Source organism: Lampetra planeri, chromosome 59 (assembly GCF_965212315.1).
Source record: "Lampetra planeri chromosome 59, kcLamPlan1.2.h2, whole genome shotgun sequence".
NCBI lineage: Eukaryota > Metazoa > Chordata > Hyperoartia > Petromyzontiformes > Petromyzontidae > Lampetra > Lampetra planeri.
In genome coordinates, this window is record NC_136165.1 from 1418036 (window position 1) to 1434012 (window position 15977).

The following is a 15977-nucleotide window of genomic DNA, read 5'->3' on the forward strand; positions in this document are numbered from 1 at the left end:
CCACAACTCAAGCACCAACCACAACTCCAGCACCAACCACAACTCCAGCTGCAACCACAACCCCAGCACCAACCACAACTCCTGCAGCAACCACAACTCCAGCAGCAACCACAACTCCAGCACCAACCACAACTCCAGCACCAACCACAACTCCAGCTGCAACCACAACTCCAGCAGTAACCACAACTCCAGCACCAACCACAACTCCAGCTGCAACCACAACCCCAGCACCAACCACAACACCAGCAGCAACCACAACTCCAGCAGCAACCACAACTCCAGCAGCAACCACAACACCAGCAGCAACCACAACTCCAGCGCCAACCACAACCCCAGCAGCAACCACAACCCCAACAGCAACCACAACTCCAGCAGCAACCACAACCCCAGCAGCAACCACAACCCAAGCAGCAACCACAACTCCAGCAGCAACCACAACCCCAGCAGCAACCACAACCCCAGCACCAACCACAACTCAAGCACCAACCACAACCCCAGCACCAACCACAACCCCAGCACCAACCACAACTCCAGCACCAACCACAACCCCAGCACCAACCACAACTCAAGCACCAACCACAACCCCAGCACCAACCACAACTCCAGCAGCAACCACAACCCCAGCACCAACCACAACCCCAGCACCAACCACAACTAAGGCACCAACCACAACTCCAGCACCAACCACAACCCCAGCAGTAACCACAACTCCAGCAGCAACTACAACTCCAGCACCAACCACAACTCCAGCACCAACCACAACTCCAGCACCAACCACAACTCCAGCACCAACCACAACTCAAGCACCAACCACAACTCCAGCACCAACCACAACCCCAGCAGCAACCACAACTCCAGCAGCAACCACAACTCCAGCACCAACCACAACTCCAGCACCAACCACAACTCCTGCAGCAACCACAACTCCAGCAGCAACCACAACTCCAGCACCAACCACAACTCCAGCACCAACCACAACTCCAGCTGCAACCACAACTCCAGCAGTAACCACAACTCCAGCACCAACCACAACCCCAGCAGCAACCACAACTCCAGCAGCAACCACAACTCCAGCAGCAACCACAACTCCAGCACCAACCACAACTCAAGCGCCAACTACAACCCCAGCAGCAACCACAACCCCAGCAGCAACCACAACTCCAGCAGCAACCACAACTCAAGCACCAACCACAACTCCAGCAGCAACCACTACCCCAGCAGCAACCACAACTCCAGCACCAACCACAACCCCAGCAGCAACCACAACTCCAGCAGCAACCACAACTCAAGCACCAACCACAACTCCAGCTGCAACCACAACTCCAGCGCCAACCACAACCCCAGCAGCAACCACAACCCCAGCAGCAACCACAACTCCAGCAGCAACCACAACTCAAGCACCAACCACAACTCCAGCAGCAACCACAACCCCAGCAGCAACCACAACTCCAGCACCAACCACAACCCCTACAGCAACCACAACTCCAGCAGCAACCACAACTCAAGCACCGACCACAACTCCAGCTGCAACCACAACTCCAGCACCAACCACAACCCCAACAGCAACCACAACTCCAGCACCAACCACAACCCCAACAGCAACCACAACTCCAGCTGCAACCACAACTCCAGCAGCAACCACAACTCCAGCTGCAACCACAACTCCAGCACCAACCACAACCCCAGCAGCAACCACAACCCCAGCAGCAACCACAACTCCAGCTGCAACCACAACTCCAGCAGCAACCACAACTCCAGCTGCAACCACAACTCCAGCACCAACCACAACTCCAGCAGGAACCACAACTCCAGCACCAACCACAACTCCAGCAGCAACCACAACCCCAGCACCAACCACAACTCAAGCACCAACCACAACTCCAGCACCAACCACAACTCCAGCAGCAACCACAACCCCAGCACCAACCACAACTCCAGCACCAACCACAACTCCAGCAGCAACCACAACCCCAGCACCAACCACAACCCCAGCAGCAACCACAACCCCAGCAGCAACCACAACTCCAGCTGCAACCACAACTCCAGCAGCAACCACAACTCCAGCTGCAACCACAACTCCAGCACCAACCACAACTCCAGCAGGAACCACAACTCCAGCACCAACCACAACTCCAGCAGCAACCACAACCCCAGCACCAACCACAACTCAAGCACCAACCACAACTCCAGCACCAACCACAACTCCAGCAGCAACCACAACTCCAGCTGCAACCACAACTCCAGCACCAACCACAACCCCAGCAGCAACCACAACCCCAGCAGCAACCACAACTCCAGCTGCAACCACAACTCCAGCAGCAACCACAACTCCAGCTGCAACCACAACTCCAGCACCAACCACAACTCCAGCAGGAACCACAACTCCAGCAGCAACCACAACTCCAGCTGCAACCACAACTCCAGCACCAACCACAACTCCAGCAGGAACCACAACTCCAGCACCAACCACAACTCCAGCAGCAACCACAACCCCAGCACCAACCACAACTCAAGCACCAACCACAACTCCAGCACCAACCACAACTCCAGCAGCAACCACAACCCCAGCACCAACCACAACTCCAGCACCAACCACAACTCCAGCAGCAACCACAACCCCAGCACCAACCACAACTCCAGCACTAACCACAACCCCAGCAGCAACCACAACTCCAGCAGCAACCACAACTCCAGCAGCAACCACAACTCCAGCACCAACCACAACTCCAGCACCAACCACAACCCCGGCAGCAACCACAACTCCAGCCCTAACCACAACTCCAGCACCAACCACAACCCCAGCACCAACCACAACTCCAGCACCAACCACAACCCCAGCAGCAACCACAACCCCAGCACCAACCACAACCCCAGCACCAACCACAACTCCAGCACCAACCACAACTCCAGCTGCAACCACAACTCCAGCAGCAACCACAACCCCAGCAGCAACCACAACTCCAGCACCAACCACAACTCCAGCACCAACCACAACCCCAGCAGCAACCACAACCCCAGCACCAACCACAACCCCAGCACCAACCACAACTCCAGCAGCAACCACAACCCCAGCAGCAACCACAACTCCAGCACCAACCACAACCCCAGCACCAACCACAACTCCAGCACCAACCACAACCCCAGCAGCAACCACAACCCCAGCACCAACCACAACCCCAGCACCAACCACAACCCCAGCACCAACCACAACTCCAGCACCAACCACAACTCCAGCACCAACCACAACTCCAGCTGCAACCACAACTCCAGCACCTACCACAACTTCAGCACCAACCACAACTCCAGCACCAACCACAACCCCAGCACCAACCACAACTCCAGCACCAACCACAACTCCAGCAGCAACCACAACCCCAGCACCAACCACAACTCCAGCAGCAACCACAACTCCAGCAGCAACCACAACTCCAGCACCAACCACAACTCCAGCGCCAACCACAACCCCAGCAGCAACCACAACCCCAGCAGCAACCACAACTCCAGCAGCAACCACAACTCAAGCACCAACCACAATTCCAGCAGCAACCACAACTCCAGCACCAACCACAACCCCAGCAGCAACCACAACCCCAGCAGCAACCACAACCCCAGCAGCAACCACAACTCCAGCACCAACCACAACCCCAGCAGCAACCACAACTCCAGCAGCAACCACAACTCAAGCACCGACCACAACTCCAGCTGCATCCACAACTTCAGCACCAACCACAACCCCAACAGCAACCACAACTCCAGCTGCAACCACAACTCCAGCAGCAACCACAACCCCAGCAGCAACCACAACTCCAGCACCAACCACAACTCCAGCAGCAACCACAACTCCAGCACCAACCACAACTCAAGCACCAACCACAACTCCAGCAGCAACCACAACCCCAGCACCAACCACAACTCAAGCACCAACCATAACTCCAGCACCAACCACAACTCCAGCAGCAACCACAACCCCAGCACCAACTACAACCCCAGCAGCAACCACAACCCCAGCTCCAACCACAACCCCAGCACCAACCACAACTCCAGCACCAACCACAACTCCAGCTGCAACCACAACTCCAGCAGCAACCACAACTCCAGCACCAACCACAACTCCGGCAGCAACCACAACCCCAGCACCAACCACAACTCCAGCACCAACCACAACTCCAGCAGCAACCACAACCCCAGCACCAACCACAACTCCAGCAGCAACCACAACTCCAGCAGCAACCACAACTCCAGCACCAACCACAACTCCAGCGCCAACCACAACCCCAGCAGCAACCACAACCCCAGCAGCAACCACAACTCCAGCAGCAACCACAACTCAAGCACCAACCACATCTCCAGCAGCAACCACAACCCCAGCACCAACTACAACCCCAGCAGCAACCACAACCCCAGCTCCAACCACAACCCCAGCACCAACCACAACTCCAGCACCAACCACAACTCCAGCTGCAACCACAACTCCAGCAGCAACCACAACTCCAGCACCAACCACAACTCTGGCACCAACCACAACCCCAGCACCAACCACAACTCAAGCACCAACCACAACTCCAGCAGCAACCACAACCCCAGCACCAACCACAACTCCAGCAGCAACCACAACTCCAGCAGCAACCACAACTCCAGCGCCAACCACAACCCCAGCAGCAACCACAACCCCAGCAGCAACCACAACTCCAGCAGCAACCACAACTCCAGCACCAACCACAACCCCAGCAGCAACCACAACCCCAGCTCCAACCACAACCCCAGCACCAACCACAACTCCAGCACCAACCACAACTACAGCTGCAACCACAACTCCAGCAGCAACCACAACCCCAGCACCAACTACAACTCCAGCACCAACCACAACTCCAGCAGCAACCACAACCCCAGCACCAACCACAACTCCAGCACCAACCACAACTCCAGCAGCAACCACAACCCCAGCACCAACCACAACTCCAGCACCAACCACAACCCCAGCAGCAACCACAACTCCAGCAGCAACCACAACCCCAGCACCAACCACAACTCCAGCACCAACCACAACTTCAGCAGCAACCACAACCCCAGCAGCAACCACAACTCAAGCACCAACCACAACTCCAGCTGCAACTACAACCCCAGCACCAACCACAACTCCAGCACCAACCACAACCCCAGCAGCAACCACAACCCCAGCACCAACCACAACCCCAGCATCAACCACAACTCCAGCACCAACCACAACTCCAGCTGCAACCACAACTCCAGCAGCAACCACAACTCCAGCACCAACCACAACTCCAGCACCAACCACAACCCCAGCACCAACCACAACTCCAGCACCAACCACAACTCCAGCACCAACCACAACCCCAGCACCAACCACAACTCCAGCACCAACCACAACTCCAGCAGCAACCACAACCCCAGCACCAACCACAACTCCAGCAGCAACCACAACTCCAGCAGCAACCACAACTCCAGCACCAACCACAACTCCAGCGCCAACCACAACCCCAGCAGCAACCACAACCCCAGCAGCAACCACAACTCCAGCAGCAACCACAACTCAAGCACCAACCACAACTCCAGCAGCAACCACAACTCCAGCACCTACCACAACCCCAGCAGCAACCACAACCCCAGCAGCAACCACAACCCCAGCAGCAACCACAACTCCAGCACCAACCACAACCCCAGCAGCAACCACAACTCCAGCAGCAACCACAACTCAAGCACCGACCACAACTCCAGCTGCAACCACAACTTCAGCACCAACCACAACCCCAACAGCAACCACAACTCCAGCTGCAACCACAACTCCAGCAGCAACAACAACCCCAGCAGCAACCACAACTCCAGCACCAACCACAACTCCAGCAGCAACCACAACTCCAGCACCAACCACAACTCCAGCAGCAACCACAACCCCAGCACCAACCACAACTCAAGCACCAACCACAACTCCAGCAGTAACCACAACCCCAGCACCAACCACAACTCAAGCACCAACCACAACTCCAGCACCAACCACAACTCCAGCAGCAACCACAACCCCAGCACCAACTACAACCCCAGCAGCAACCACAACCCCAGCTCCAACCACAACCCCAGCACCAACCACAACTCCAGCACCAACCACAACTCCAGCTGCAACCACAACTCCAGCAGCAACCACAACTCCAGCAACAACCACAACTCCAGCACCAACCACAACCCCAGCACCAACCACAACTCTAGCACCAACCACAACTCCAGCAGCAACCACAACCCCAGCACCAACCACAACTCCAGCAGCAACCACAACTCCAGCAGCAACCACAACTCCAGCACCAACCACAACTCCAGCGCCAACCACAACCCCAGCAGCAACCACAACTCCAGCAGCAACCACAACTCAAGCACCAACCACAACTCCAGCAGCAACCACAACCCCAGCACCAACTACAACCCCAGCAGCAACCACAACCCCAGCTCCAACCACAACCCCAGCACCAACCACAACTCCAGCACCAACCACAACTCCAGCTGCAACCACAACTCCAGCAGCAACCACAACTCCAGCACCAACCACAACTCCTGCACCAACCACAACCCCAGCACCAACCACAACTCCAGCACCAACCACAACTCCAGCAGCAACCACAACCCCAGCACCAACCACAACTCCAGCAGCAACCACAACTCCAGCAGCAACCACAACTCCAGCACCAACCACAACTCCAGCGCCAACCACAACCCCAGCAGCAACCACAACCCCAGCAGCAACCACAACTCCAGCAGCAACCACAACTCAAGCACCAACCACAACTCCAGCAGCAACCACAACTCCAGCACCAACCACAACCCCAGCAGCAACCACAACCCCAGCTCCAACCACAACCCCAGCACCAACCACAACTCCAGCACCAACCACAACTCCAGCTGCAACCACAACCCCAGCACCAACTACAACTCCAGCACCAACCACAACTCCAGCAGCAACCACAACCCCAGCACCAACCACAACTCCAGCACCAACCACAACTCCAGCAGCAACCACAACTCCAGCACCAACCACAACCCCAGCACCAACCACAACTCCAGCACCAACCACAACCCCAGCACCAACCACAACTCCAGCACCAACCACAACCCCAGCAGCAACCACAACTCCAGCAGCAACCACAATCCCAGCACCAACCACAACTCCAGCACCAACCACAACTCCAGCAGCAACCACAACTCAAGCACCAACCACAACTCCAGCTGCAACTACAACCCCAGCACCAACCACAACTCCAGCACCAACCACAACCCCAGCAGCAACCACAACCCCAGCACCAACCACAACCCCAGCATCAACCACAACTCCAGCACCAACCACAACTCCAGCTGCAACCACAACTCAAGCAGCAACCACAACTCCAGCACCAACCACAACTCCAGCACCAACCACAACCCCAGCACCAACCACAACTCCAGCACCAACCACAACTCCAGCACCAACCACAACTCCAGCACCAACCACAACTCCAGCACCAACCACAACCCCAGCACCAACCACAACTCCAGCAGCAACCACAACCCCAGCAGCAACCACAACTCAAGCACCAACCACAACTCCAGCTGCAACTACAACTCCAGCACCAACCACAACTCCAGCAGCAATCACAACCCCAGCACCAACCACAACCCCAGCATCAACCACAACTCCAGCACCAACCACAACTCCAGCTGCAACCACAACTCCAGCAGCAACCACAACTCCAGCACCAACCACAACTCCAGCACCAACCACAACCCCAGCACCAACCACAACTCCAGCACCAACCACAACTCCAGCACCAACCACAACTCCAGCAGCAACCACAACCCCAGCACCAACCACAACTCCAGCAGCAACCACAACTCCAGCAGCAACCACAACTCCAGCACCAACCACAACTCCAGCACCAACCACAACCTCAGCACCAACCACAACTCCAGCAGCAACCACAACCCCAGCAGCAACCACAACTCAAGCACCAACCACAACTCCAGCTGCAACCACAACTCCAGCAGCAACCACAACTCCAGCAGCAACAACAACTCCAGCACCAACCACAACTCCAGCAGCAACCACAACTCCAGCAGCAACCACAACTCCAGCAGCAACTACAACTCCAGCACCAACCACAACTCCAGCAGCAACCACAACTCCAGCAGCAACCACAACCCCAGCAGCAACCACAACTCCAGCACCAACCACAACCCCAGCAGCAACCACAACTCCAGCACCAACCTCAACTCCAGCACCAACCACAACTCCAGCAGCAACCACAACTACAGCACCAACCACAACTCCAGCACCAACCACAACTCCAGCAGCAACCACAACTCCAGCAGCAACCACAACCCCAGCACCAACCACAACTCCAGCACCAACCACAACTCCAGCACCAACCACAACTCCAGCAGCAACCACAACCCCAGCACCAACCACAACTCCAGCAGCAACCACAACTCCAGCAGCAACCACAACTCCAGCACCAACCACAACTCCAGCACCAACCACAACCCCAGCACCAACCACAACTACAGCAGCAACCACAACCCCAGCAGCAACCACAACTCAAGCACCAACCACAACTCCAGCTGCAACTACAACTCCAGCACCAACCACAACTCCAGCAGCAATCACAACTCCAGCAGCAACCACAACCCCAGCAGCAACCACAACCCCAGCACCAACCACAACTCCAGCAGCAACCACAACTCCAGCAGCAACCACAACTCCAGCGCCAACCACAACTCCAGCACCAACCACAACCCCAGCACCAACCACAACTCCAGCAGCAACCACAACCCCAGCAGCAACCACAACTCAAGAACCAACCACAACTCCAGCTGCAACCACAACTCCAGCAGCAACCACAACTCCAGCAGCAACAACAACTCCAGCACCAACCACAACTCCAGCAGCAACCACAACTCCAGCAGCAACCACAACTCCAGCACCAACCACAACCCCAGCAGCAACCACAACTCCAGCAGCAACCACAACCCCAGCAGCAACCACAACTCCAGCACCAACCACCACTCCTGCACCAACCACAACCCCAGCACCAACCACAACTCAAGCACCAACCACAACCCCAGCACCAACCACAACTCCAGCAGCAACCACAACCCCAGCAGCAACCACAACTCAAGCACCAACCACAACTCAAGCACCAACCACAACTCCAGCACCAACCACAACTCCAGCAGCAACCACAACTCCAGCACCAACGACAACCCCAGCAGCAACCACAACCCCAGCAGCAACCACAACTCCAGCAGCAACAACTCCAGCACCAACCACAACTCCAGCAGCAACCACAACTCAAGCACCAACTACAACTCCAGCAGCAACCACAACCCCAGCAGCAACCACAACTCCAGCAGCAACCACAACTCCAGCAGCAACCACAACTCCAGCACCAACCACAACTCCATCAGCAACCACAACTCCAGCACCAACCACAACTCCAGCAGCAACCACAACTCCAGCAGCAACCACAACTCCAGCAGCAACCACAACTCCAGCACCAACCACAACTCCAGCACCAACCACAACCCCAGCACCAACCACAACTTCAGCAGCAACCACAACTCCAGCACCAACCACAACCCTAGCAGCAACCACAACTCCAGCAGCAACTACAACTCCAGCACCAACCACAACTCCAGCAGCAACCACAACTCCAGCAGCAACCACAACCCCAGCAGCAACCACAACTCCAGCAGAAACCACAACTCCAGCACCAACCACAACTCCAGCAGCAACCACAACTCCAGCACCAACCACAACCCCAGCAGCAACCACAACCCCAGCAGCAACCACAACTCCAGCAGCAACAACAACTCCAGCACCAACCACAACTCCAGCAGCAACCACAACTCAAGCACCAACTACAACTCCAGCACCAACCACAACTCCAGCTGCAACCACAACTCCAGCAGCAACCACAACTCCAGGACCAACCACAACTCCAGCAGCAACTACAACTCCAGCACCAACCACAACTCCAGCACCAACCACAACTCCAGCAGCAACCACAACTCAAGCACCAACTACAACTCCAGCACCAACCACAACTCCAGCTGCAACCACAACTCCAGCAGCAACCACAACTCCAGGACCAACCACAACTCCAGCAGCAACTACAACTCCAGCACCAACCACAACTCCAGCAGCAACCACAACTCCAGCAGCAACCACAACTCCAGCAGCAACCACAACTCCAGCAGCAACCACAACTCCAGCACCAACCACAACTCCAGCAGCAACCACAACCCCAGCAGCAACCACAACCCCAGCAGCAACCACAACTCCAGCAGCAACAACAACTCCAGCACCAACCACAACTCCAGCAGCAACCACAACTCAAGCACCAACTACATCTCCAGCAGCAACAACAACTCCAGCACCAACCACAACTCCAGCAGCAACCACAACTCAAGCACCAACTACAACTCCAGCAGCAACCACAACCCCAGCAGCAACCACAACTCCAGCAGCAACCACAACTCCAGCAGCAACCACAACTCCAGCACCAACCACAACTCCAGCAGCAACAACAACTCCAGCACCAACCACAACTCCAGCAGCAACCACAACTCCAGCACCAACCACAACTCCAGCAGCAACCACAACTCCAGCACCAACCACAACCCCAGCAGCAACCACAACTCCAGCAGCAACTACAACTCCAGCACCAACCACAACTCCAGCAGCAACCACAACTCCAGCAGCAACCACAACCCCAGCAGCAACCACAACTCCAGCAGCAACCACAACTCCAGCACCAACCACAACTCCAGCAGCAACCACAACTCCAGCACCAACCACAACCCCAGCAGCAACCACAACCCCAGCAGCAACCACAACTCCAGCAGCAACAACAACTCCAGCACCAACCACAACTCCAGCAGCAACCACAACTCAAGCACCAACTACAACTCCAGCACCAACCACAACTCCAGCTGCAACCACAACTCCAGCAGCAACCACAACTCCAGCACCAACCACAACTCCAGCAGCAACTACAACTCCAGCACCAACCACAACTCCAGCAGCAACCACAACTCCAGCAGCAACCACAACTCCAGCAGCAACCACAACTCCAGCAGCAACCACAACTCCAGCACCAACCACAACTCCAGCAGCAACCACAACCCCAGCAGCAACCACAACCCCAGCAGCAACCACAACTCCAGCAGCAACAACAACTCCAGCACCAACCACAACTCCAGCTGCAACCACAACCCCAGCACCAACCACAACTCAAGCACCAACCACAACTCCAGCAGCAACCACAACTCCAGCACCAACCACAACTCCAGCAGCAACCACAACTCCAGCAGCAACCACAACTCCAGCAGCAACCACAACTCCAGCACTAACCACAACTCCAGTAGCAACCACAACTCCAGCAGCAACCACAACTCAAGCTGCAACCACAACTCCAGCTGCAACCACAACTCCAGCACCAACCACAACTCTAGCACCAACCACAACCCCAGCAGCAACCACAACTCCAGCACCAACCACAACCCCAGCACCAACCACAACTCCAGCACCAACCACAACTCCAGGTGCAACCACAACTCAAGCACCAACCACAACTCCAGCAGCAACTACAACTCCAGCAGCAACCACAACTCCAGCAGCAACAACAACTCTACCACCAACCACAACTCCAGCAGCAACCACAACTCCAGCACCAACCACAACTCCAGCAGCAACTACAACTCCAGCACCAACCACAACTCCAGCAGCAACCACAACCCCAGCAGCAACCACAACTCCAGCACCAACCACAACTCAAGCAGCAACCACAACTCCAGCACCAACCACAACTCCGGCAGCAACAACAACTCCAGCAGCAACCACAACTCCAGCAGCAACCACAACTGCAGCAGCAACCACAACCCCAGCAGCAACCACAACTCTTGCAGCAACCACATCTCCAGCAGCAACCACAACTCCAGCAGCAACCACAACTCCAGCAGCAACCACAACTCCAGCACCAACCACAACTCTAGCACCAACCACAACTCCAGCACCAACCACAACTCTAGCACCAACCACAACCCCAGCTGCAACCACAACTCCAGCAGTAACCACAACCCCAGCACCAACCCCAGCAGCAACCACAACTCCAGCAGCAACCACAACTCCAGCAGCAACCACAACTCTAGCACCAACCACAACTCCAGCACCAACCACAACTCAAGCACCAACCACAACTCCAGCAGCAACCACAACTCCAGCAGCAACAACTCTTGCACCAACCACAACTCCAGCAGCAACCACAACTCCAGCAGCAACCACAACCCCAGCAGCAACAACTCTTGTACCAACCACAACTCCAGCAGCAACCACAACCCCAGCAGCAACCACAACTCCAGCACCAACCACAACTCCAGCACCAACCACAACCCCAGCAGCAACCACAACTCCAGCAGCAACCACAACTCCAGCACCAACCACAACTCCAGCACCAACCACAACCTCATCAGCAACCACAACCCCAACACCAACCACAACTCCAGCTGCAACCACAACTCCAGCACCAACCACAACTCCAGCACCAACCACAACTCAAGCACCAACCACAACTCCTGCACCAACCACAACTCCATCATCAACCACAACTCCTGCACCAACCACAACTCCAGCCCTAACCACAACTCCAGCTGCAACCACAACTCCAGCAGCAACCACAACTCCAGCTGCAACCACAACTCCAGCTGCAACCACAACTCCTGCAGCAACCACAACTCCTGCACCAACCACAACCCCATCAGCAACCACAACTCCAGCTGCAACCACAACTCCTGCACCAACCACAACTCCAGCAGCAACCACAACTCCATCACCAACCACAACCCCATCAGCAACCACAACTCCAGCACCAACCACAACCCCATCAGCAACCACAACTCCAGCACCAACCACAACTCCTGCACCAACCACAACTCCATCACCAACCACAACTCCATCTGCATCCACAACTCCAGCACCAACCACAACTCCAGCACCAACCACAACTCCAGCAGCAACCACAACTCCAGCACCAACCACAACTCCTGTAGCAACCACAACTCCTGCACCAACCACAACCCCATCAGCAACCACAACTCCAGCAGCAACCACAACTCCAGCACCAACCACAACTCCAGTAGCAACCACAACTCCAGCACCAACCACAACTCCAGCAGCAACCATAACTCCAGCACCAACCACAACTCCAGCTGCAACCACAACTCCAGCAGCAACCACAACTCCAGCAGTAACCACAACTCCAGCACCAACCACAACTCCAGCAGCAACCACAACTCCTGCACCAACCACAACCCCATCAGCAACCACAACTCCAGCAGCAACCACAACTCCAGCACCAACCACAACTCCAGTAGCAACCACAACTCCAGCACCAACCACAACTCCAGCAGCAACCACAACGCCATCTGCAACCACAACTCCAGCACCAACCTCAACTCCAGCAGCAACCACAACTCCAGCACCAACCACAACTCCAGCTGCAACCACAACTCCAGCAGCAACCACAACTCCAGCAGCAACCACAACCCCAGCAGCAACCACAACTCCAGCACCAACCCCAACCCCAGCAGCAACAACTCCAGCAACAACCACAACTCCAGCAGCAACAACCCCAGCTGCAACCACAACTCCAGCAGCAACAACCCCAGCCACATCCACAACTGGTGCACAGACCACAACTCAAGCTCCATCCACAACACCGGGTAAGTTTTTTTTTAACTTTCGCGTCAACTTTATGCTTGCAGAGTGTTTAATAATTGTAAACCCTACACTGTGAAGGACATTTGTAAATGTACAGCTATTTACATTTATTTCCAGTATTCTACAGATGATAATATTCACCCTAAACCTTCGTCCAATATCAATTAAGTTATACACACACCACCCACCTAGCATATTATACCATTCTCCCACCACTTTTGCTTTCTGAAATAGAGGCTAAGAAATAATTGTATAACCCAAAGAACATGGTATCTCATTGTAACTTATAATCCCACATGCCCCGTTTGGTTCTCATGTGTAAATTTTATTGTATCCATCTTCAATATTCAATTCAGAATAATCGATAGTTTATATTTGCTCTAAATAGGTTATATCGTCCAAAGAATGCATGCATCGCAAAGGCACAATCATTTCTGGTGCAAAATACCCAAATATTTTGACTTGCATTTGAAGTGTGTTAACATTGCATGAACTTCGAATGAACAACATTGGTTCGTTAACTCTGAATGATCTGGTGCAATGTAAGTGGGGGGCGTGGGGACAGGGCACCAGGGGAAGGGTGGTATTGCCCAGATAAAACAAAAACACGGATATCAACATGCAAATCATGGTATAAATAACATATTAATTGTTTACCTACAGTTTTTAGTTTATTAAATGATGACGAAGTTTGTGAGTACTCTACTGGCACAGGGATAGAGTTCAAATGTATCTGAGCCGGAGTGTGTTCGGTGACCACCATATGGAGAAAATATGTCGTGTTTACTTATATAACGTGGGGGTCAAGATGTCTGATGTTGTGGCCTGCTTATTTACCTTTAGTGCAGCCTTGCACCCCTTTGTCTCTCAATGGTTAAAAATGATGGTTAATACATGCAAAGGTTTCATTTGTGTTTCGGTGATTTGCCTTCGAAAAAAAGTCTGGCATGTCTCGCATCCACCAGAAAGGGATTCTCGCATCCCCAAGGCGTGTGCTTGCACCCCAGGTTAAGAACCACTGGTCTAACGCATACCACTGGTTTAGAGCCCTTGTTTAGAGAACCACTGGTTTAGAACCAATGGTTTAGAGCAATTGCTTTACTTGCAAATACTTTGTGTCGTTAAACACTAATTTAGAACCACTGGTTTCGAACCACTAGTTTGCTTGTGTTGTTAACCACTGGTTTAGAATCACTGGTTTAGAGCGACTGTTTTTCTATGAAAGCATGTTTGCGGTAACAATGGCATCGAGTCCACTGACTTTTGCCAAGCGAGCGGTAGCTAATCAACAATTCCGCATGCCCATAAAGATCGGAGCTGACCTTAGGGGTGTGGCGACAGCACCATCAGGTGTGTGCCAATATCCAAGTCTTAGTTTGCCTACTTAATCTGAGTTGCAGATTAAGTTATGTTCATGTTAGTATGGTTAATGTGCAACCCAAATAATCCTCTAATGGACGATTAAGACTTAACTATTGCCAAAGCATTGATTTTAAGGATCATAATGTTTGTGATTGATTTGGCTTTCGAAAGGTGATGTTATTGAGCAGGTAAGTGATGGGCAGCACATTAAGCGTGAAACACCTGACCAATGATTGATAATTGCAACAATACACCTCATTGCTGAATACAGCGAATACTTTTGGAAATTCAACGATTACAGGGAAAAAAATCCAAGCAATGAAACACAAATCTGGCACTGAATTCAATTGTAAATAGCCACATATTTTATAGAAATAACACGCTGGAATCTAGCGATAACATGCTGAAATCTAGCGACAAAAAAACTAGTAAAGATGTGCAATTATAAATCACACTAAAATGTGAATGAAACAGATTTTGAGAAAATACACAATTAAACTGGCAATAAAACTAAATGCCCATTAATTGCATGATTCACAAAAAATCTTAATGATTTCACAGGATCACTGGTGACAACGTCACCATCAACAACTGCACTACAAACAACTGCAGTATTCACATCATCTCCACAAACAACACAATCACCGAGTTCATCCACAGCACCAACAACAGCAGCACCAATCACAACTACAGAACAAATCACAACAGTAGGAACAACCACTCCTGCAGCACTGACTTCAACAGTGGCACAAACCACAACCATTGCTCCACCATCAACTGTAGTGACAACGTTAGCACCATCCACAACTGTTGCTTCAACGACAACTGCAGCTCCAACAACTAATTCTCCAAGCTCAAC

At 53.7% G+C, this 15977-nt stretch overlaps 1 protein-coding gene across 1 annotated transcript in view; it reads left to right on the forward strand.

The window, feature by feature from the left end:
* LOC144736153 (uncharacterized) overlaps positions 1-15977 on the forward strand; it is a 114661-nt gene that overhangs the window by 20084 nt on the left and 78600 nt on the right. Inside the window, exon 3 of the mRNA XM_078618739.1 lies at positions 660-13758. Within this exon, the coding sequence (XP_078474865.1) occupies positions 660-13758 (13099 nt within the window). The remainder of the gene's footprint in view (positions 1-659; positions 13759-15977) is intronic.